Consider the following 25,046-nt stretch of genomic DNA (forward strand, 5'->3'; position numbering starts at 1 on the left):
CGGAAAATAAGAAAGAAAACGAAATTTATAAAACAGGCCGCCAAGACATGGGCCGGCCCAAACAGACACGTTGCGTCTGCTCCCGACACTCACAGCGCAGTATAGGAGGGCCCTAGTGCATGGGCTGGCCCAGGCAGAGGATTTCCTTGTGTAAAACATTCTTTTATCACTTATAGGTGGCATTTGTGGGTAATATTTTGCAATTTTTGAGGCAATTTTCATGACGCACCATTAGAAGCAATAGCCCCTTTATTATTAGGTATAAATTTTATATTATATATATTATTAAAAGAGCAAACATTATCCTCACTAAACGCACCCCACTTAACATGCACACAATAACGCACAGTTATTAGAACCTCACGATTAGGTCTTCTCATTTAGATCTAATCATCAATATATACCAACTTAATAAACCTTAAAAAAAATAAACCTCACCCGCATTTGAGGAGGCGGACGAAAACTCAGCCATCTGCACCCGCATTTGTTCAGCTACGAAAAAAGGCACACTGTACATCGGCCATCCCAAAAAGCTATCTGTTGTTACTACTTAGATTTCTTCTTGCAGATTGACTACCCGTAGCATCGTGTGTTAAGGAAGGAGATGCAAAGCAAGTAATCAACAGAGTGAATAGAACCATGAGCCTGGGCATGGTGTTTTGGCTTTGGGGTCCAAATAGTCCTTTTATCCTGGACGTTCAGCTGCTCCTCTCGATCTGAGCCAAAACGAATTTATAGTCGTTCATAAAATGGGGGTAGCTACATGTACGTTCAACAGTGTATCATACGCCCGAGAGAAGATAACGTTAGTTACACATGACACGTAATTTCAATGAAATTCACACAAGCGCCAAACACAAAGACAATTGACCATGCCATTCCATCCACCCCTCCCTCCCCCACCCCGCGACAAATAGCGTACCAACACCGGGTTACTTCTGGATTCTTATAGAGTCCAATAGCACTGCCCCATCTGCTAATTTATATATTGCGCCGACCCATTAATATAGGTTGGCCAGCTTTAGTTTCTTTTAATGTATTGTGCGAATGCTGCTGCCATGTTATGACTAAAAATGATGCTGCACTTCCAAAGAAATGGTTCCGTGCCATGATTTCGTTCTCTTTTGTTTTCGAGGTGCTTGCAAGCTCCAATCGTTATGATATTAATCCAAGTGTTTTAGATATTATTTTCTTTGGGATTGTTGTGTTTTTTTTCTATGTTCAGGCTCGAGCCTAACATTGACCAAACTTTCATGGTATAGTCCGGGTAATGCCCATGTGTCCCCCCAACGCACAACTTCAATGGAAAGATGAGGGCAGCCTGGGGATATGTCCCTGACAGAGAGGACGAGGGAGCTTGGCAACATAGGCCACCTCTGCTGGTGTGAAGACATGCGGCCACATCTTGTTGTGCATCAAGCCATGAAGACACTCGAACGCCGGGGACGTCGTGTCGCCTCGGCCTCGGCCTGGTTGTTGGTTACCGGGGTCGACAAGGACGACATGAGGTGCGTGTCCGACGCACATGAGGATAGAACTCCTCCGTCCATGTCCTCCCGTCGGTGCCAGTTGTTCCTCAAGTGCGAGCATGTAGAAACTATGGTTACTGTGGGAACTATTTCTCACTATATGAAAAACCGAGCATCCATGGGTTTCTTTTTCCACTTCGTGTCCCAATTAAGAATACTTGGTACTCCCTCTGTAAACAAACATAAGAAACGTCTTATATTTGTTTACAGAGCGAGTACTTCTGTTCTTCTTGTAATCTTCATCATGAAAGATAAAAAGACAAAGTGTTCCAAACTGACGATGTTTATTATAGATAAACAAACCAAGAGATATAGTTTATTGCCTTTTGTTCTTGTTAGATGGTGTTTTATGAATAAGCCACTTTTAGTTTCATGCGCCTGTAAACCCAAGGTTATTTTAAAAGTTCGTAAATCTACATCTTCGCAGAGGAATCCTATTGGATTTACATTACGTTGGAGATATGGGAGTATACATGAGAATGTCGGTTGGTTTGTAGAACCACAATGTCTACTGTGTAATTTCCTTACCAGTGCATCTTTTTCTATGTGCTGAATCACTCATAATCACACTGAAAAAGAGACGACATTTACCAACAAAGGCCAACGAAGTAGCACTACAGGGTACTTGGGGCGGGGGGGGGGGGGGGGGTGAAACACATGGTCATCACCGTTCTATAGTTGGCATGAGGCGTGCACATACACAGTTGACGGAATTTAGATTTTCAATGGTATAATCCATATGTTTTATAGTTTTGCCATTTGTGCTTTGGCGAAAATCAACTTCCAGTTGATTTATATTGAGTTTTGTTAAATTTCTCATATATAAAATATCCTGGATTTATTTGATGGGACATATCTCTTCCATAACGGTGGAAGAAGAAGAAGAAGAAGAAGAAGAAGAAAATCAAGAGTGATTTATAAGTAAAAAAGAAGTCTTCTTGATGTGGATGAGCATCGTAAATGTTGCCTCTGTTGAACAAAGCATTCTTCACAGGCATACTATTCAGCACTCATTTCTATTTGTTCAACAGAATATCAAAGGTTCAGCTAGCACACCAAATCTTAACAAGCAGAGGTTAAAGTTAAAACTGCCAATAAAACACAGAGGCAACATTATTCTGGACCACAAGCAAAAATTAATCTGCACATGACAGTTTTATGCTCTTCATCTGATGAAGCATGGCAATGAGAGCAAATATTATCGAGAGCTGGATGAGTCAACTTTACTTGTAGCCCAAGTCAAGCTGCCACATGTATTTGAAATCTGACCGTTGGACACGTGTCAGTTCCTTAGTGACTCAGGGTCATTTCGGACAAATCAGGTCGGGTTGCCTCCTGGCTATAAATAGCCCACCCCCTACATCATAAATTGGTGGCTGCTCAGAGTTAGTGCACGGCTTTTGTCGTTTGAGAGCAACCCACCTCTGAAGCATTTGAGAGAGAGATCCTTGCAAGGACAAAGCCCAAAACACCCAGAGCCAAAGAGTGTTAGGCATCACTGAAGTCTTTCTGTCCGCGTGATCTGAAGACTTATTACACTTGAGGACTGTGAATCCTTCAGCCGGTTAGGCGTCGCGTTCTGAGCATCCAAGAGTCATTGTGGATTGCCGGTAAATGAAGTCTGTGAAGGTTTGGAAGTCTACCTTGAAGACTTATCTGAGTGATTGGGCGAGGACTAAGCGTTCTTAGATCAAGGGGAATAAGGTGAAGACGCGGTCTTCTGAGTTGAATCTCAGCCTCCCTAACCAGTCGTACAGTTGTCACAGCAACTGAAACTGGTCCAACAAATCCTTGTCCTCTCCAAGCAACTGGTTCTATCACTACCCTCTCTCTACTTACAGTTTGTCTTCAACTTGCATGATCTGATTGACTTCACTGTATAAAGACTATTGTTGTTTGGCTTCATATTATCTTCCATCCTGATCCATACTACCTAGCTGCTAATAGTCTTCGTGCTTTCACTTCATTGCTTACCTGACTATGGCGTGTCTAGTGTAGTCTACCTTTCGCTGCATATCAATAGGTTCATTTCTATTGTCTGTCTTCAAAACTCCCATATTTTGAAGACTTTCATAAAAATCGCCTATTCACCCCCTCTAGTCGACAACTAGCACTTTCACTAGCCGCCACCGCTTCCGCATCCGCGCGCCGCCCCCGGGGTGGTTGGCCTCCATGACCGCCGCCGGGGGCCGCGCCGCCCATACCTAGGGTTCGTCCCCCGGCCGTGTTGGCCGGCTGCCCTAGAGAGTCTTTTTCCCGCGCCCTTGCTCCGGGTTTTTTCGCTCTCTCGCCGGTCGTTTTGATCGGCGTTTTTCTTTTTGGTTTTCCAATCTAATCTTGATCGGTTTGCGTCGCCCGCCACCATCGTCGACCCCCGTGCGCCTCTACTCCGACCCCTGCACGACCAGCCGGCCTCTCCTCCGACCAGGCGGCCACGCACGCCGAGGTGGTCCGTCAGGGCCAGCCGCCGGCCGCGCGTTGGTCCGCCCGTCGCCCTGCGCCGGCCGTCACCGCCTTGCTCCGACCGGGACACCTGCATCGCCCCGACCCGGCGGACTCGCGCCATGCGATGGCCAATCATAGCCTCGCTCGCGCGCCGGCCCGCCCATCGATCCACATCACCCGCCTCCGCCGTGTCTACACGGCGGCCCGGCGGTCTACCTCGCCGGCCTCCTTCTCGGCTGCGTCGGGACGGCTCCGTCAGGCTCGTCGGCTGCCTCAATTCGGGCGCCGCTGCTCCGTTGGTCGCTTGGGCCTCGCTGCCCGGGCGTCGACGCTGCTTTGGCAGCCCGGGTGCCGGTGCTGACAAGCTCGTCCACACGACGTCCCATGCTGTCTATCGTCCCCGGCCTCATCTAGGACTCCGCCGCCACCCCGCCTCCACCGAGCTGCGTCCCCGACCTCGCGCGCGATCGGTTTGATCACCCGCTCGCCGCCGCGATCCGCCTCATCTACGCCGCGCGACCGACCTGGCCCGTCGGTTACGTGCGACTCCGCAGGTCCCGTGAAGATCGTCCCGAGTACTGCGCGCTTCTCCGCCGATCGAGCATCGGGCTGCCGCTGCGTCGCCCCGTCGGGCCGCAGCGCCGACGCCCCGTGGTTATCCTCGCGGCTGCATCAACTCGTGCATCGCCGCTGCGTCGCCCCTTTGGGCCGTAGTGCCGCGATACGCGGTCCCCGCCGCCGCCCCGAGGACGTCCCCGCGGTTGCACCGACTCGCGAACCGCCATTGCGTCGCCCCTTCGGGCCGCAGCGTCGCGGCCCGTGGTCCCCGCCGTCGCCCCGACCCGCCTGCCGCCGCTGCGTCTCCCCTTCGGGCCGTAACGCCGCGGCCCGCGGTCCACTCCGCCGTCACCGCGTGTCGACCTCCCGTGGTATGTGCCGCGCCGTCTCCCTTGGCGCGGGAACGCCACCGTCCGCGCCAGTCTTCGTCACGCTGTCAGGGTTCTTCGCCTACTTCGAGCACCGCCGCCGCACTCCTAACCTAGCCGCCGCCGCCATCAGGCCGCCGCCGCCGCCGCCGCTCTTCTTTGGCCGCCGCCGCCGCTACGTTCGTAGCCGCCGCCGCCGCCCGTCCACCCCCTTCGTCTTCATCCAAGCACCAGCCCGTCGCCAGCGTCACCGTCATCTACCCCGACCACTTCGTCTACTCCCACCACCGTTGGTGACATCGGCCCCGCGCCGATGGACGCCGCAATCGTCGTCGAGTTCTTCCCTGCTGGCCCCTCCGACTTCTCCGACATGGCGTACAGCTCGTGCAGGACCCTCGTCTACGCATGCCCGGTGCTGGCAACACCGATGCGTGCCTTCATCCACGACGTCTCCCCAGGCCTGGCAAGTCTGGTCGGCGCTTCGTCAACTTTGTCTTCGACCGTCTACGCATGCCCGGTGCTGGCAACATCGGCGCGTGGCTTCGTCTACGACATGTCCCCGGGTTTGGCAACCCAGCGCGACGCCTCGTCAACACCGTCTTCTTTCCGGCGCACCAGTACTTCGACACCACTGCGCCCATGCTAACTCGGCGCCCCCTTGCGCCCACGGCTCGACGGCGACTTCCTCGACACCGGCTACCCCGACTCGTCATCGACCACGGCATTCTTCGCACGGCTACCTCGACCACGGCTCCACCACATACGTTCTCGGCTACATCGACAAACGGCACAAAGGGCTACCACCTTGGTTGAGCAACCTCGTCGGTTGCCACTCCAGCCACCACTCTACGATGCGTCGATCGTTACGACTGTGTGTGTGTGGGGGGGGGGGTCCGTCGGCTTGCCTTCGGCGGGGGGATGTTGAGTAACGTGATTATATTAGGAAACATAGGTTAGACTAGGAAATATTCTGGCTTGCCTTGTACTCCAAGTAAATCATATACTCCTATATATATGCCCACGAGGCTCAAGAAATACAACGAACTGTTCCACCAAACCTTCTCTCTCCCTCCTAACACTTCCTTAATGCAAATGAACTAAGCAAATGCAATGCAGGGCCTTCTTTTCTCCGATACATGTAAGGTTACTTCATGCATTCTTTGACCAGCGTGCAACATAGGTATGAGGGACATTTTTCTTAACTGTTACTACTACAGTACTAGGGATTAATTTCCCTAGAGAGGCAACTAACTCATGTCGACGTCCATGATGACATCCAGCTCTACATCTGGGAATACAGCGGTACTAGGGGCGGCGGCTGGCCATGGTCACCACCTGGCGCCGGCACATGGGGCAGCTCCCCTTGGCTTGCAGCCACCTCTCCACGCATCGCCCGTGGAACCGGTGCCCGCACGGCGTCTCCTTCCATGCCGCCGAGTCGTGGTCCTTCATGCAAATCGGACAGTCGTGCCCGTCGGCTGGCGCGTCCACAGTCTTGAGCGCCTCCGCCACCGCCACGGCCAACGCTGGGCCTGGAGCACCCGCGACACTGACGTGTGAGGTGATGTCGTCCATGTTCGCCTCGGTAATGTAGGTATAACCGAGGCGGACAATCTCGCGAAACATGGCATCAGGGTCAGGTAGAAAGTCACCTTCTTCTTGTTGTAGTTGTCGCAGCAAGTCTTGTACTTCGGCCGGGAGTACAAAGTCTTGTACTGCTTGTGATGGTCGTAGCAGCAGTTGGAATTCGTGGGCGATGTCCATGCCAATCGACGCCGTCAAGTACGTACATAATAGCGAACCCGATCGACGATTCCCCGCCGGCTACGTGTGTTTGTTTGTAGTCGGCGGGGTGAGATTGGATCGGGAGCAGATGTTTGGGGAAGCGACGGGAGCGATCGTGTTTATAGTGGTATATATCGTCTCGTATGTATGCAGGTTCGTGCTGGTGTCGGAGTCGGGGTAGGATTTTTACGTGAGCAGGCTACCACGATACAGTGCCGCTATTGGGCCGGGCTGCAAGTTTCGTCACGCTCTTCGTTCTAAACCCAGGCATTTGTTGTCCCGGACGGGGCTGGGTTACAGGCAAAGCGAGCCTTGGCCCGGCCCGACTATCGGAAAAATGTTTATTTTAGTTTTTTGGACCGTCTATTTAGCATTTGACTGATTTTCAATTGGACTAGAAGCTGCCACGCGCTTTGCCGTGCCGTTCCTCACTTGTTGGGTCTGCTTTTCTCGTGGATGTAAATTGGTCGCTGGGTTGCGGGCATTAGTTATGCCACACTCAGTGTTTTTTTTCTTGCATTGGTTTTTGTTGGAGGCACGGTTTAGCGACGAGAGAAGATAACGTTAGTTACACATGACACGTAAAATTTCAATGAAATTCACAAAAGCGCCAAACACAAAGACAATTGACCATGCCATTCCATCCACCCCTCCCTCCCCCACCCCGGCGACAAATAGCGTACCAACACCGGGTCGTTACTTCTGGATTCTTATAGAGTCCAATAGCACTGCCCCATCTGCTAATTTATATATTGTGCAGACCCATTAATATAGGTTGGCTAGCTTTAGTTTCTTTTAATGAAGTGTGTGAATGTTGCTGCCACGTTATGACTAAAAATGATGCTGCACTTCCAAAGAAATGGTTCCGTGCCAGGATTTCGTTCTCTTTTGTTTTCGAAGTGCTGGCAAGCTCCAATCGTTATGATATTAATCCAAGTGTTTTAGATATTATTTTCTTTGGGATTGTTGTGTTTTTTTCTATGTTCAGGCTTGAGCCTAACATTGACCAAACTTTCATGGTATAGTCCAAGTAATGCCCATGTGTACCCCCAACGCACAACTTCAATGGAAAGACGAGGGCAGCCTGGGGATATGTCCCTGACAGAGAGGACGAGGGAGCTTAGCAACATAGGCCACCTCTGCCGGTGTGAAGACATGCAGCCACATGTTGTTGTGCATCAAGCCATGAAGACACTCGAACGCCGGGGACGTCATGCCGCCTTGGCCGAGGCCTGGTTGTTGGTTACCGGGGTCGACAAGGGCGACATGAGGTGCATGTCCGACACACATGAGGATAGAACTCCTCCGTCCGAGTCCTCCCGTCGGTGCTGGTTGTTCCTCAAGTGCGAGCCCGTAGAAACTATTGTTACTGTGGGAACTATTCCTCACTATATGAAAAACCGAGCATCCGTGGGTTTCGTTTTCCACTTCGTGTCCCAATTAAGAAAAGTTGGTACTCCTTCTGTAAACAAATATAAGAAACGTCTTACATTTGTTTACAGAGGGAGTATTTCTGTTCTTCTTGTAATCTTCATCATGAAAGATAAAAAGACAAAGTTTTCCAAACTGACGATGTTTATTATAGAGAAAAAAAACCAATATATAGTTTATTGCCTTTTGTTCTTGTTAGATGGTGTTTTATCAATAAACCACTTTTAGTTTCATGCGTCTGTAAACCGAAGGTTATTTTAAGAGTTCGTATATCTACATCTTCGCAGACGAATCCTATTGGATTTACGTCACCTTGGAGATATGGGAGTATACATGAGAATGTCGGTTGGTTTATAGAACGACAATGTCTACTATGTAATTTCCTTACCATTGTATCTTTTTCTATGTGCTGAATCACTCATAATCACACTGAAAAAGAGACGACATTTACCAACAAAGGCCAACGAAGCAGCACTCAAGGCTACTTAGCAGGGGGGTGAAACACATGGTCATCATCGTTCTATAGTTGGTATGAGGCGTGCACAGACACAGTTGACGGAATTTAGATTTTCGATGGTACAATCCATGTGTTTTATAGTTTTGCCATTTGTGCTTTGGCGAAAATCAACTTCCAGTTAATTTATATCAAGTTTTGTTAAATTTCTCATATATAAAATATCCTGGATTTATTTGATGGGACATGTCTCTTCCATAACAGTAGAAGAAGAAGAAGAAGAAAAACAAGAGTGATTTAAAAGTAAAAGAGAAGTCTTCTTGATGTGGATGAGCATCGTAAACGTTGCCTCTGTTGAACAAAGCATTCTTCACAGAGGGGAATTTTGGTCTATGGGGACATATGCACCCTATATGGGAAAAAAATAGTAATTCAACAAAAAGTCAAAAATTCCTGAAAATATTTTTGAAATAAACTTGACCTTCTATTGTACTCGTGAGAAATAAAATCCATAAAAAAAATATCCTTTTGACTTCTTTTCAAAAAAGACAAATTTTTGGCTAAAATAGTGTGAATAGTGACCTATAATAGCAAATACATTTTTGTCTTTTTTGCTGTGAGGTCAACTTTTGTTTTTTGTTTTCGTCGAGATTTATATATCAGTGCAAAAGTACGTCAAGTGTTTTGTCAAAATAGTACTTACCTATTTTGACTTTTTATTAAAATATTAAAAAAAATCTCCATATAGGATACATATACAACCAGGAACCAAAGTGTATTTCCCATTCTTCACAGGCATACTATTCAGCACTCATTACTATTTGTTCAACAGAATGTCAAAGGTTCAGCTAGCACACCAAACCTTAACAAGCAGAGGTTAAAGTTAAAACTGAGAATAAAACACAGAGGCAACATTATTCTGGACCACAGGCAAAAATTAATCTGCACATGACAGTTTTATGCTCTTCATCTGATGAAGCACGGCAATCCTTGCAACATTTGCTTCTTGCCTTGACGCTGCACCATGCTCAATGCTGTATCCAATGTGTAGGTTACTTCATTAACTTGCAAGTTTGTCAAACCTTCCGCGCAGAACTTAGATTCATGTAGATCTTACTAGGCCCAGCTCATAGCAATTGACCCAATGATAAATGACACAACTATTGGCCCCCAAAAAGGGTCAGCAATTTTCGATAGAACTCCTCCAATTTTCGATAGAGCTCCTCTCGGTTTGGTTCGCTTGACACTAGTGTTTGCCAAGCGGCGCGTGAAGAAGGCTGGCCAGTCCATCTTAAAAGGGATAGCCATCATGACAATGCCGTGAAACCAGCTCGTGACTGCCTCCATTGCCCCTGTTTGGAGATCTACGATGTACATGTCTTCTTCCTTGTCCTTGATGAGCAGTATGCCGCTCGTTTCACCCGCGCACACGCACTGTAGCTGGTCCATCTTGCCCCACTCGTGTGGCTGTAACTCGATCATCTTGGTGCGATGCCAACGGTCTGTGTTGCTGACTCCACTCATGTTGTCACTCCGGCGTGTCCAGATCTCTAGCATGGTGCATTGCCCGTCCAAGCGAAGCAACGATGGCGCCCCGTCATCGGTGACTCCAAGGATTGGCCGAGTTTGGTCCGGTTTGACTGGGAGCCTTGTTAAGGACATCTCCGTGGTCTTAGCACACACACTGAGTGTGTACAAGCCGGACGTATTCCTGAAGAGCCAATGTGCGACGCCTTGGCACACAAGAGCGCTCGTCTTCTGAGACACCAGACGCGTGCCGTGCTCCAATTCCAAAGAGTCCAAGCACTCCCTAGGCGTGCTCCAGCTCGAGCCCGACTCGGTCGAAGTGAAAACGTGGAGACTGTGCCGTGGCTCATCTCGATCGGCGGCGATGATTATCACTTTGAAAAAGGACGAGTGGACCACCGCCGCCTCTCGCCTTTTGGCCGGGCAACAATCCGCACCGGTTAGAAGGGCACATCCTTCTATTCGGAAATGTCTATTGCTCTTCAACGCAGGCAGACGGTGGCTTTTACCGGCGATTGGATTGCACAATTCCAGGATCATGGTCTTCACGTGCCGATTGCTGGGTTCGTCGAGTCAGACCCTGCGCCCAACAAGAAGGCCGCGGCGCGAGGTGAGCAGCGCTGCCTGGGTGCCGCGAGGACCAGGAAAATTGGGGAAGCGGTAGCCCCGTCCGAGGGGGGACCATGGCGCCGGGGTGTAGGGCGACATGGGCGTAGCCGTAGTGCGATGCCCTTCTGTTGGTTCTTCATGGGTGAAAGAACATGCGGTGTCCCCATGTTTGGTTTTGGTAATTGATGACAATCTCTATGGACTAATGGTTTCCTTGAGTTATATTTGAAGGGTTTATCCATAGGCTTTTCTTGGGGTCCATTTGTTGGTTTCAAGGAGAGTTTGTGATGACCAAGGTGCTATTAAGGAATTATCCGAAGATTGGTCTTGTGAGTGTTGAGCTTATTGCAAGCATGTCTTGAAGAAGAAGTGTGTGTGATCATTCATGTTTACCTTCAAGACATCATCCAAATGAAGAGAGTTGAAAAGATTCAAGGTTGATCAAGACCAAGTCAAAGAGTGAATCAAGTTGATCAACACACAAAGCGTAAAAGATATACCGAGAGGGATCACGTGATCGCATGGTAAGGTAAGCATTGTCCTTTATGCTTTGTGTACTAACCCATGGTCTACGTGAGAGTTCTATGTGGGGTTAGGTATGTTTCCATGGGCTTGCGTCAAGAGGAAGATATTATACAACCCATGGAGGATGACATCAAATGGTGTTCGTCACCAAGTTTGCATGTGCAAATTCAAGTGGAGCATCATCAAAGAGATCTTATACTTGAAGCTTGCCGTCCATTGTGGTGACAATGAATTTGTGAAGATGTGCCGAATAGTGGCTCACCCATAGTGGAGTATGGGGGAGCAATCCACTAGTCTTCACCGAGCCAACGCAATCAAGAAAGGTGGTCCAGCTTGAGGGAGTCAAGATCATCATCATCCAGCTCAAGTGGACTATGCGCAAGGCAAAGGTTTGCCCTTGATAGGTTTTCTATTTTACCGTTCTCATGGTAGTTGTGGGAGACCGGGTTATAGGATCGATTGTCGTACTATCAAGGGGGGCTCTCGATGAGTAGCTTGATCGTATCGTTCGTACAGAGCTCAAACCATTGCATCCTTGCATCATCTTTATTGGTTCTTATTTGGTTCTTCTCCTTGTAAGATTTGGAGCTTTTGATCATCTTGTTGACAAGCTCGAGTTCATCAAAAACGGAGTTCACTCATGCATCTTCTATGATGTTTTCGATGTTGGAGGTTATGTCGGTTCTTCTCTGTTGGAGGTTTCACTCCTCTATTTGTTAGGCATACCTCCCCTGCCTCTTCTTACTATAACCAGTCGCTGTTTTGATGCTACTCGTCGTCTTGTATCCAACAAGCTTGAGTTTGCTCAATTCGGAGCTCATTTGCAGAAGTTTTGGCAGTTATGGTTTTCCTTGGAGTATACTTGTTTTCGTGGAAGTGGCATAAGGATGGCGCCAGCGGTAGTACCGCTGGGCCGGAGCGGCAGTGCCGCGTATCGCCACAAGCGGTAGTACGGCTGCCCCACAGCGGTAGTACCGCCCATGGCCATAAGCGGTACTACGGCTCCGATTCCGCGCTGGTACTGCCTCGACTCGAGACGTGATTTTCTCGTGTCGGGTTCAGCGGCAGTAGTAGCGGCAGTAGGAGCGGTAGTACAGCTCGTGTGCGGTAGTACCGCGGCTACCACCGCCCCTAGTGCCGCTCAATGGCCCTCCTCCCTGTTCCTTCTCCCTGTGCTCGTGGTAGGCGCTGTGCGTGGTCCCAGCGGTAGTACCGCTGGACCAAGCGGCAGTACCGCTGCGGCCAACGGTAGTACCGCTGGCTCCAGCGGTAGTGCCGCTCATACGGCTCTGCCTCGCCCTCTGTTTTGCTCCGCTCTCCGTGTTCTACCGCCCGGGCGGTAGTACCGCTCCCCTGAGCGGTAGTACCGCTCGTGCGCGGACTGGGCACATAACGGTTGGATTCGGGAGCTCCTATTAAAGGGGGTCTTCTTCCTCATTCAACCTTATCCTTTAAGCTCGTGTTCTTCCCCCATTGTTGACCTTTTTCGAGCTTGCTAACTCTCAATCCCTCCATGGATTCTTGCTAGTTTTTGGGGGAAAAGAGAGAGGAGATCTAGATCCACATTTTCACCAATCACTTTCTCCTCTATGTGAGGGGAACCCTTTGGATCTAGATCTTGGAGTTCTTTGTGTTCTCTTCTTCGTTCTTCCTCTCATTTTCCTCCCTAGCATTAGTTGTTTCGGTGGGATTTGGGAGAGAAGGACTTGGGCACTCCGTGTGCCCTTGCCATTGCATTTGGTGCATCGGTTTGAGTTCTCCACGGTGGTACGTGGAAGTTACAAGTTGAGAAGCTTATTACTCTTGGGTGCTTGGTACCCTTGAGCTTGTTCCTCTTGGGTGCTTGGGCGCCCTAGACGGTTGGTGGTGTTCGGAGCTCAATCATTGTGGTGTAAAACTCCGGGCAAGCGTCGGGGTCTCCAATTAGGTTGTGGAGATTGCCCCGAGCAATTTGACGGGTACCGGTGACCGCCCCCAAGGGTTGCCAAAGTGTACGGGTTCGGTGACCACCCTGAAGGGTCCCTTAGTGGAATCACGGCATCTTGCATTGTGCGAGGGCGTGAGGAGATTACGGTGGCCCTAGTGGCTTCTTGGGGAGCATTGTGCCTCCACACCGCTCCAAACGGAGATTAGCATCCTCAAGTGTGTGAACTTCGGTATACATCGTCGTCTCCGCGTGCCTCGATTATCTCTTACCCGAGCCCTTTACTTATGCACTTTACGTTGTGATAGCCATATTGTTTTTTGTCATATTTCTTGCTATCACCTAGTTGTTTATCTTGCTTAGCATAAGTTGTTGGTGCACATAGGTTAGCCTAATTGTTGTAGGTTTTGTGCTTGATAAATTAACCGCTAGGTTTATTCCGCATTTGTTCAAGCCTAAAACGTAATTATTTTAAAGCGCCTATTCACCCCCCTCTAGGCGACATCCACGATCTTTCAACGGGGTTATTGCACGGAGAAGAAGCCGAGCAGGGAGGACGGGCGGCTCACGCCCTCCGGCCAGCGGCGGCAGAGAAAAGATGGCTCGGTGACGAGGAGGCGGCATCGCTTGCACGTCGCGGCGCAGCGGAAGAGGGCTGCCACATCCGTCACGCGCACCAGGATCTCCACCACCACGTCGTCCGGCAGCGTCTCCATCGATATGATTCGATCCTCCTCCTAGGGCCGGCGCGCGGTGTACTTGCGAGCGATCTACGTTCCATCGTGCGTTTCTTTCCAGCCGCTGATTTGGTCTTGATTGGATTCCAGAGATTTGGTCCTTCCCGTTTGATTCTTTTCCATGACCTATCGTGGTACAACTCTTTTCTCCAGACTTGCGGAGAGTACCCAGCGTGACGTGCGTGATACACTGGTATTACTTTAAAAAAATATTAATAATAAGCAAGCCAATTTGTGGTTGGATGGTTAGAGGGACTGTGGTATTCCTAGCCCATCAGGGTTGAAGTCCTGCTGCTCGCATTTATTTCTAAATTTCTGGCGATGCGCATTCAGTGGGAGAAGACATTGCATGATATGTTGGCTCAGTCTTTCGAAGGTACTCATAGGAGTAAGGTGTGCATGTGTGTATTTGGATCAAGATACTTGTTTTTTTTTCTGTTCAGTTTGGATTCACATGTGATGGACTCACATGCCAATAAAATAAACACCCGTTGAAGACATAAAGTGTGATGTGGTTCCAATAAAAAAAGAGAAAGACACGATAAAATTAAACTGATTGTGGGTTGCATGGTAGGTCAATAAAAATTAAAAATTCGATAAAATAAGAAAAATGATGGGAAAGCTTCGGTGGGCTACATGCAATTAGATAAAAATGACCCAATAAAATTAAACCGATTGTGAGTACTATTGTTGGTCAATAGAAGAAGAAAAATGGGTTAAATAAAAAAGGAATGCGCGAAGGTTTCTATGGATTACATACAATTAGGAAAAAAAATGTGTCCCAAACTGATTTTCAAAATGCTCCAATTTTATCGTAGCTGCGCTGGAAAAAGCTCCGTAAAAATAGAGGGAGTAAATAGTCAACTTAGTGACTTTGACGCGCTTTAATTTGTTCATGTTTGGTGTAATCAGAAGTGTCATACAAAAGGCGTGCCAAAGGTTCGAATGGTTCTTAATGCGTCCTTGGTGTATGCCTTCCTGCTACCATCAAGTGGCACCGTTCGGATGTTAGCGTGCCACGTTGATGGACGTTTTGATGGACACCTCCCTGTCTTCGGGTGGCACTGTCTGGATGCTGCATGTCGCGTAGATGGACGATTTGGTAGACACGCTAACTATACCCGTTGCAACGCATGATATGTTTGCTAGTGAATATTGTAAAGAACAATCCAGGAGGTAGTGCTACAGGTGGAAATGGAATGTCAATTATGATCACAGTTAGCCGTAAAGTTTCCTTCTTAGATAATGGAGATTCACATAATACAAACGACAGTTCAGCACTTATTTTTTTCAGAATAGAGACACTTGCCCAGCCTTAAATTGAGGCCCTTAGATTCACAAACAACAGACTCAAAGTGCAAAGAAAGAACAAAGCACAAACTAGAGTGGTTCAATAGAGGGTCACAGGTGACCAAAAGAGCGACGTAGCGCCACACCACAGGCCATAACTAAGCCTAAACTGTACCATCCAAAGTTGCACCAAAGTGCAGATCGGCGTCTCCCGTAGCCACCATCATAACTATTCAGCACTCATTACACTTTGTTCAACAGAATATCAAAGGTTCAGCTAGCACACCAAGTCTTAACAAGACAATAAAACACAGAGGCAACATTCTGGAGCACAAGCAAAAATTAATCTGCACATGGCAGTTTTATGCTCTTCATCTGATGAAGAACGGCAATCCTTGCAACATCTGTTTCTTGCCTTGACGCTGCACCATACTCAATGCCGTATCCAATGTGTAGGTTACTTCATTAACTTGCAAGTTTCTCGAGTCTTCCACACAGAACTTAGATTCATGTAGATCTTACTAGGCCCAACTCATAGCAATTGACACAATGATAAGCGTCACTACTATTTGTCCCCAAAAAGGGTCAGCAAATTTTGATAGAACTCCTCCCGGTTTAGTTCGTTTGATCCTAGTGTTCGCCAAGCGACGGGTGAAGAAGGCTGGCCAATCCATCTCAAAAGGGATGGCCCTCAAAACAATGCCGCGAAACCAGCTCGTGACCGCCTCCATTGCCCCTGTTTGGAGATCTACGATGTACATGTCTTCTTGATTGTCCTTGATGAGCAGTTTGCCGCTCGTCTCACCCACGCACACACACTGTGCCTGGTCGATCTTGCTCCACTCGGGTGGTCGTAACTCGATCATCTTGGTGCAATGCCAGCGGCCAGTGTTGCTGTCTCCACTCATGTTATCAGTTCGGCATGTCCAGATCTCCAGCATGGTGCATTGCCCGTCCAAGCGAAGCAACGATGGCGACCCGCCATCGGTGACTCCGAGCAGCAGCCGAGGATGATCCGGTGTGACTGGGATCCTTGTTAAGGACATCTCTGTGGTCCTAGCACACACAGTGAGTGCGTACAAGTTAGACGTATTGCTGAAGAGCCAATGTGCAGTGCCTTGGCACACGACAGCGCTGATCTGCTGGGACACCACACGCGTGCCGTCCTCCAAAGGCTGAAAGCACTTCCTGGGCGTGTTCCAGCTCGAGCTTGACTTGGTGGAAGTGAACACGTGGAGATTGTGCCGTGGCTCGTCTTGATCGGCGCCTGGCTCATCTTGATCGACGCCGATGATTAGCACTTTGAGGAAGGACGAGGGGACCGATGACGCTGCTCCTCGTGTTTTGTCCGGGCAACAATCCTCACGGGTTAGAAGGGCACATCCTTGTATTCGGAAAGGTCTATTGCTCTTCAACTCAGGCAGCTGACGGCTTTTGCCGGCGATTGGATCGTACAATGTCAGGTTCATGGTCTTAATGTACCAGTCGCTGGGTTCCTCGAGTGGGAAGAACCGCATAACAAGAAGGCCACGGCGCGAGGTGAGCAGCGTTACCTGGCAGCCACGACCCCCAGGGGCGGTGATGGTCAGGGAGCGGTGGCGCTCTCCGAGCGGGGACCATGGCACCGGGGTGAAGGGCGGCATGGGCGTAGCCGTAGAGCTCCCTTCTGTTGGTTCTTCACGGGGCTGTTGCATGGCGAAGAAGCCGAGTAGGGAGCACGCGCGGCTCACGCCCTCCGGCCAGCGGCGGCGGAGGAAAGACGGCTCGGCAATGAGGAGGCGGCATCGCTTGCACGTCGCGGCGCAGCGGAAGAGGGCTGCCACATCCGTCACGCGCGCCAGGATCTCCACCACCACGTCGTCCGGCAGCGTCTCCATCGATTCGATCCTCCTCCACTAGGGCTGGCGCGCGGCGGACTTGCGAGCGATCGTGCGTTTCTTTCCAACCGCTGATTGGGTCTTGATTCGAATTGTATAAACCTTTTCCAGAGATTTGGTCCTTCCGGTATTCTTTTCCATGAGCTATCGTCGTACAACAATTTTCTCGAGACTTTTTTTTTGCGGGTGAATTTTCTAGAGACTTGCGGAGAGATTACCCAGCGTGACGTGCGTGATACACTGGTATATTTTTTTTGCGAGGATACACTGGTATATTTTAAAAATAATTTCTACTAATCTATTTGGATTCAGATATTTGTTTCCTTTATAGTTTGGTTTCTCAGATGTGCGTGGATTAACAGCCTAAACCTATCCACTGGCACCGTGGTTTTCACTTCCAACGGATTTTATCAAAATTTGGAAAAATTATATGTCAAAATTTCAAAAATTCAGTCACTTCGGTACACACTAAAATAATTGCCTAGCTTCCAGTTAAACTATTTCGGCAATTACAGTAGTACACACATATTCAAATACTTATCAAATTATTTTTTTCAAAATTTGCACATCTCTATGAAATTCTGCTAGAACTCTTGGCCGAAATTAATAGAGACCAAAACCACAGAAATTCAATGAAATCCGATGATTTCGGCAATGGATTAGATAGTTTCGAAATTGAAATGCAAGACCATGGCAAGCAGTAGCTCATCAAATTTATGTGAAGGCACCTTCGCACGTATGTCATATAATTAGCTGCATGAACTTCTATGAATTATAAAAAATATTCGGTTAGTCCATGCAAAGGGAAAATAATCGATTAGTTGGTGAACTTTCAGCGTATAAATGGAGCGCATGGCTCAGGGTGAATAGAGAGATGGACCTTCTCTGCTCGATCGGGTTTATTAGGCTCGATCTAAGTCTTGTTTCATTTTAGATGTTCTCTGAACTACCTTCTCTGCTCGATCGGGTTTATTAGGCTCACTCGTATCAGTGTCAAACTTTGACCATAATTTTAAGTAGTAAAATATAAACTATATGTAACAAAAATTATAATCTAAGAATCTTCTTTCAAATACAAATCTAACGGTAAACATATTGTAGCATACAACTCATACAAATGTACACAAATTACTCTGCATATGGCAATATCATCATGATGATCCAACGAAGAAGCCATCCCTGTGTCCGGAATCTTATGTAATTTCTCTTTGCATCTCTAGATGTTCAAGCTTCGTTCCCAGCGTTATTTCTCTTTGCATCTCTAGATGTTTGCTTTGTGGGCTGCACCCTCCTGTTTGCTGCCGATGTAATAAGTAGAACTTCTTTAGATTCCTGGTAGTACTTTGAATCTTGCTGTAGCGTTGTTGGGATGTTGTTGGTTCTTGGATTGATGGTTTCGTTAATGAAATTGGAGGGGAGAGCCCTCTTTTGCTCATAAAAGAACATGTGCTATCAAGGGAACCCTAGTAGAAAAAGACCCATCTGTCCCGGTTCATAAGGCCCATCTGTCCCGGTTGGGGAACCGGGACTAAAGGGTCGTTATTAATGCCCCAGGCCTTTAGTCCCGGTTCTTATACCAACCGGGACAGATGGGCCTCCACGTGGCCGCTCCGGCGAGCCCGGGCAGGAGGGCCTTTGGTCCCGGTTGGTAGCACCAACCGGGACCAATAAGCTTCCACGCGTCAGCATTTCAGGGGCTGTTTTTTTTGAAAGGAGGTGGTGTAGGGGTTTTGGGGGTTAATTTAGGTTGTTATATAGGTAGCTAATAGAGAGATGTGTCCTCTCTTATCTCCGTGCTACTGCTACTGCTATGCCTAAACATGACTTAGATTGAAGTGAGACAACATGTGGTGCATGTCGAAAGTAATACTAATCCTAACTTGATCAAGTTTGGATTGTACTACTTTCGACATGCACCACATGCATGTTGCCTTCACTTCAATCCAATCCATGTTTTCATTTCACCCACATATATATAATAACTCTTCATGCTCGCATCCTGCATCATCATAATAACAAGTCCTACTAATCATCATCATACAACTTCTACTTGTTATTAATAACAAGTCATACGGTCATCATCCTGATAGTCATCGAACCAACCCTACTTAATTGTTCTTAGCACATGATCATCAGTATTATGCAGGACCTAAATACCCTATTTAAGGTAAAATAGCATAAAACAATATAGACCCTGACTCTCCATTATGAAGAATGAAGATCATCCTGTCTCCAATTCTTGCGCGGCGCTTCCTTTTGCTTCCAAGAACCTCCTTACGACTGTCCATACGTTTTTTCCATTCTCTGATTAGCATGTCTCCACTTCTTTTAGAAATCCGGTATGGACAGTTGAGATTCGTAGGATGACCTGGATATATGTTCAAAACACGAAGGCTGCCATTCTGATACATCAAATGAGGCACACAATCCTCTGGGATTCTCTGTTGAAAACATAGTAATAACTTCATAGTTAGCAATGATGCACTAGTTTTAGAAGTATGGAAAATATGCACGGATGTCGTAATAGTAAAAAATCTTACCAAGGTATCTCCATGGTAGTTATCGTAATTCAACACGTGCACTAGTGGCACGTATTGACCATAATGTTGAGGAGTTTGATTGTAGATATTGTAATTCTCAAGATCAGTACAAAATCCGACCAGATAATTTTTCTCCTGATAAGTTAACTCGGAGCCATCGGTGTAGTGGGTTTTGTCTACCATGTTCTGCACATTGTTTGAACAATCAAAATAAGCTTTCAATGGAAATAAGCTTTCAACTATTTTGAAATAAACAATATAAATTAGTTAATAATTAACTATGTTTGAGAAACTCACATAGCAGTAGAACTGGAGGCGTATCAACAAGGACCCAAATGTCCATATTGTCTTGATCGATGTCAGGATCACCAAGATCCATGGTGACAAGCATACCCTCATCAAAACCATACATCTTGCAAAATGCTTCCTATTTTTTGCAACCAAAATGAGTTACGCTCTCAGCATTATACAGATTTACTTCAAAATCCACATCATGATGGGTCCTTAGGTGAATTTTCTTCGTTTCAAAATTTTCATGGTCTTCAAAATCCATCCTCTCCAAGACATAGCGTCTTGCATGACATGTGATAAGCTATACTCGAATTGTAAAAGATGAAAATTACACGTTGAAATAGTTGAAGTCATGCTTAATTACGAAAAAAACACTTGTCGCCGTTGCGTACCGTTTCAACATCGAAAGTCTCCTCGAGCTTAATGCTGAAGCGCCGATCATCGTCCAGGTGAGGCCTGTCGCACAAACCTCGATCGTCGTGGCACCAGCCGCACTCCCCTGGGAGACTTTCGTCGTCCGATGACAATATTTCCCATGTTCATAATTCAAAGATTAAACTTGTACAATTAAATATATGTACTACAAAAACTAAATTAGATCATTATTATTTATCACGGGTTGACTATAGGTTTGTCGAGTCTTTTCTTGAAAATTCTCAGCTCACGTGGTGTATACATTCGACCGTTGATGATGGTCGCTCCTCCATTTGTCCCCGAGTGCATTACACCAAAATGTCTAGCACACGGGAACGAAGGAGAAGCGACCCCCACGACAACAGTCGGGATTCTTCGTCCTCTCATATATATATGGTGGAACTCTCCCTCACTGATTCCTCTCTGACATTTGCGACCGTCAGTGATGGTAACTCCTCCTTTCGTTCCCGAGTGCATTACACCAAATTGTCTAGCACACGGGAATGAAGGAGAAGCTACCCCCACGACAACAGTAGGGATTCTTCGTCCTCTCATATATGGTGGAGACTCGACAGACTTAAAGTCAACCCAAAATATCGTTTAATTATCTTTTTAAAAGAGGATTTGGCTGGTCTCACCTCGAGGTCGGACGGGGTCGGTGACGGGGACGACGGCGGGGATGATGGAGGGGCCGGGGGCTCCTAGGTTTCTGTGAAAACAAAAACCCTATAAGCTATGAACTAATCATATGCATACGCCTTGCATAGTGCTCTCCAATTTTAGCATTGAAAGTAGGAGTAGTTTTCCAATTTGAGCATTCAATAAGCAAAATCAAATCGCAAAATAAAGTAGTATTCAAATAAGGATGCATTCAATTATAAGCAAAACTACATCATCTTCATGCGTCCGTACATCGTTGAATATTATCACTAATACACCTCGAATACTATCATACATATAGCATCGCCAGTACAACTAGAACCGTAGCGCCCGACGGGTATCGGCGCGGGCGGTGGACACCCAAAGAGAAGGAACCATCACAGGATCGCTCCAGTGAGAATCCTGAAGAACCTGCCCTCCAACGCAACCATGTAGCGACGGACGTGCTCGTCCTCCTCGCTGACACGGTGACGTACCACCTCCGCGGTGTCCGGAAGCCTCGACACCGTCACTGGCCCACACGACCGCCACCAAACAAGGATCGGGTCAACGACGGGCTGGCTCCTCACCAACCTACGCCCCCCGGAAGGTAGCACCTCCCAAAACCAGCCCGGCGGAGCCCAGTCCCGGACATGGCCCCTCTGATCAAGCCGGCCTCCTGCGCCGAGTCGACGACGAGGATGCGGGATAGGCATCGTCGACGTCGATGCGGGAATAATTGCTTTAACTAAAAAATAAACTAGTTCTATTAATTTCCTTGCTAAAAATAAACTACTTCTATAGTAAAATAAAGTAGTTTTATTAAATCAACTAGTTCAACTACTAAGCACTTACAATAAATAAAATAAAGTAGTACTTACTAAAAATAAACTACTTCTATATATAGTAAAATAAAGTAGTTTTATTAATTAATCAACTAGTTCAACTAAAAATAAACTAACTTTAAATGCACTAACAGTAGAACTAATAACCTAAAATAAAACTATACAGCCTAAAAATGCTATGAACAAAAACTATGAACAAAAAAACTATACAACCTAAAAATGCTATGAACAAAAAACTATGAAAAAAAGACTATGAACAAAAGAACAAAAAAAATGCTAAAAATGCACTAACGGATTGGGATGGGAAGGGGCTCACTGGGGGCTCGAGGTAGGACGACGATGAGGCCGGTGACGAGGACGACGACGAGGCCGGCGACAATGACGGTGACGAGGACGGCGGGCTCGTGGGGGAGGGGTTACGCGCGCGTGTGGCGATGCCTCGGGGAGGAGCGGCTCGGGGGCGGCGACGGCGAGGACGACGTCGACGGTGGGTCAGGGGCGCGGCGACGGCGTCGGGCAGGGGCTCGGGGCGGCGACGACGACGACGACGAGGAACGGCCTGGCGGCGTCGGGGGGAATGGGAGCAGTTGGCGAAATTTTCACAAGTGCTACCTTATATAGCAAAACCAATGGTACCGGTTCGTGGCACAAACCGGTACCAATCCCCACCTATGGTCCCGGTTGGTGCCACGAACCGGGACCAAAGGTCTCTTTTCGGCAGCCCAAAGGGCGGGAAACTGAGGCCTATGGTCCCGGTTGGTGCCACCAACCGGGACCATAGGTGGGCATTGGTACCGGTTGGTGCCACGAACCGGTACGAATGCCCACCTATGGTCCCGGTTGGTGGCACGAACCGGGACCATAGGCCTTGTGCTGGCATGGTGTGGTGGGAAGTTAGTCCCACCTCGCTAGTTGGGAGGGGCTCGGAGTGGTTTATAAGCTTCGCTGTCGCCACCCACTCGAACTCCTCTCTATTGCAGGCTTACGGGCCTAATCTATACTTTGCCATGCCTGTTGGGCCTATTGGGCCTTCTGCGGGCCTGAATCCTGGCCCATTGTAGGGTTTCTAGTCGTACTCAGGCCGTGGATGTCCAGTAGGTGGCATTTTTTCCTTTTTTTCTTTTTCTTTTTTATTTCTACTTAAAACTAAATACTTATAGTTTTTTAGTGATTTCTTTTTGCTTTTAGGTCACAAAAATTATAAACTTTCTATTAGTGCCATTAGTTTTAAAATTTGAATTTTTTTAAATGTATGTGAATCACTAGTTTTATGAATAAATTTACTATAAAAATAAATGCTATTAATGTTTTGAACAAAAAATACTTTGTTAATATAAGTTGCATAAATTTTATATAATTTTAGTTTCAAAAATACTAGAGGTTTATATAAGCTTTTTAGTTGATTCCTTTTGCTATTATAGTTTTATAAAAGCTTTTTAGTTGATTCTTTTTGCTATTGAAGAATATTATAGTTTTATTTTAGTTCACCATAACAGAATATTTTAATTGATTTTTGTTTTTTAGTTGATCATAACAAATATTATAGTTTTATGCATTTTATTATTTTTCATGCATTTACTGCTTTTTTGAGCTATAAGACCCGGAAATTGAAAAGCATTTCAAATGAACTCCGAAAAGGTTGAAAATTGGCATGGTATCATCATTTCGCCCACATAGCATGTGCAAGAAAGTTGAGAGGGTTACGGCAAAAACTAGACGCACTTCGTGTACAAAACAGACAACCTCTTTCGAAGTATCAGGGTTTCGGACGAAAGCTCATCTGTTACAAAGGGATTTCATTTTTTTGAACCTATTTGAACTCCATAGTTTTTTTGTGTTCAAAATGCACCATTCAAAGCCACATCATCAATTTTCAACCTTTCTGACTTCATTTGTTATTTCCCATGCATTTACTGATTATTTTGAGCTATAAGACCATGAAATTGAAAAGCACTACAAATGAACTCTGAAAAGGTTGAAGGTTGGCATGGTATCATCATTTCACCCACATAGCATGCCCGGTATCAGGATTTCATACGGACATGGATGCACTTCGTGTACAAAACGGACAATCTGTTTTGAAGTATCAGGATTTCATACGGAAACTCGTCTGTTACAACAGGCATTTCAAATGAACTACGAAAAGGTTGAGAGTTGGCATGGTATCATCATAATAGTTGTGGAGAGAAAGTCTTCACTTTTTTCGCTTGTGTGCTTTGCTTATTGCGCCGTAACCATGGATAATCTTCATCGTTTATCAGGATGCTTGGGTCAGCCTTGACTTTGAAGGGAGGAATTTCATGAAACTTTTCATAATCTTCAGACATGTCTGTCTTGCCCTCCACTCCCACTATGTCCCTTTTTCCTGAAAGAACTATGTGGCGCTTTGGCTCATCATATGATGTATTCGCTTCCTTATCTTTTCTTTTTCTCGGTTTGGTAGACATGTCCTTCACATAGATAACCTGTGCCACATCATTGGCTAGGACGAACGGTTCGTCAGTGTACCCAAGATTGTTCAGATCCACTATTGTCATTCCGTACTATGGGTCTACCTGTACCCCGCCTCCTGACAGATTGATCCATTTGCACTTAAACAAAGGGACCTTAAAATCATGTCCGTAGTCAAGTTCCCATATGTCCATTATGTAACCATAATATGTGTCCTTTCCCCTCTCGGTTGCTGCATCAAAGCGGACACCGCTGTTTTGGTTGGTGCTCTTTTGATCTTGGGCGATCGTGTAAAATGTATTCCCATTTATCTCGTATCCTTTGTAAGTCAATACAGTCGAAGATGGTCCCCTGGACAATGAGTACAACTCATCACAAACAGTGGTGTCACCTCTGAGACGTGTTTCCAACCAACTGCTGAAAGTCCCGATGTGTTCACATGTAATCCAGTCGTCACACTGCTCCGGGTGTTTGGAGCGCAGACTGTTCTTGTGTTCATCGACATACGGGGTCACCAAGGTAGAGTTCTGTAGAACTGTGTAGTGTGCTTGAGACCAAGAATGCCCGTCCCTGCATATTATTGAGTCTGCTCCTAGCGTGCCTTTTCCAGTCAGTCTCCCATCATACCGCGATTTAGAAAGACCTATCTTCTTAAGGCCAGGAATGAAGTCAATACAAAACCCAATGACATCCTCTGTTTGATGGCCCATGGAGATGCTTCCTTCTGGCCTAGCACGGTTACGGACATATTTCTTTAGGACTCCCATGAACCTCTCAAAGGGGAACATATTGTGTAGAAATACGGGG

The 25,046-nt window shown here is 47.1% G+C and overlaps 1 protein-coding gene across 1 annotated transcript; it reads right to left on the reverse strand.

The window, feature by feature from the left end:
• Positions 1-15,207: 15,207 nt before the first annotated feature.
• Positions 15,208-17,155, reverse strand: LOC123174111 (uncharacterized). The gene has a single exon (XM_044589988.1). It carries the CDS (start codon positions 17,057-17,059, stop codon positions 15,704-15,706), a length of 1,356 nt encoding a protein of 451 aa, XP_044445923.1. The 5' UTR covers positions 17,060-17,155; the 3' UTR covers positions 15,208-15,703.
• Between the last annotated feature and the right edge of the window lie 7,891 nt (positions 17,156-25,046).

The sequence above is a fragment of the Triticum aestivum genome, chromosome 1D (genome assembly GCF_018294505.1).
Source record: "Triticum aestivum cultivar Chinese Spring chromosome 1D, IWGSC CS RefSeq v2.1, whole genome shotgun sequence".
In the NCBI taxonomy this organism is placed as follows: Eukaryota; Viridiplantae; Streptophyta; class Magnoliopsida; order Poales; family Poaceae; genus Triticum; species Triticum aestivum.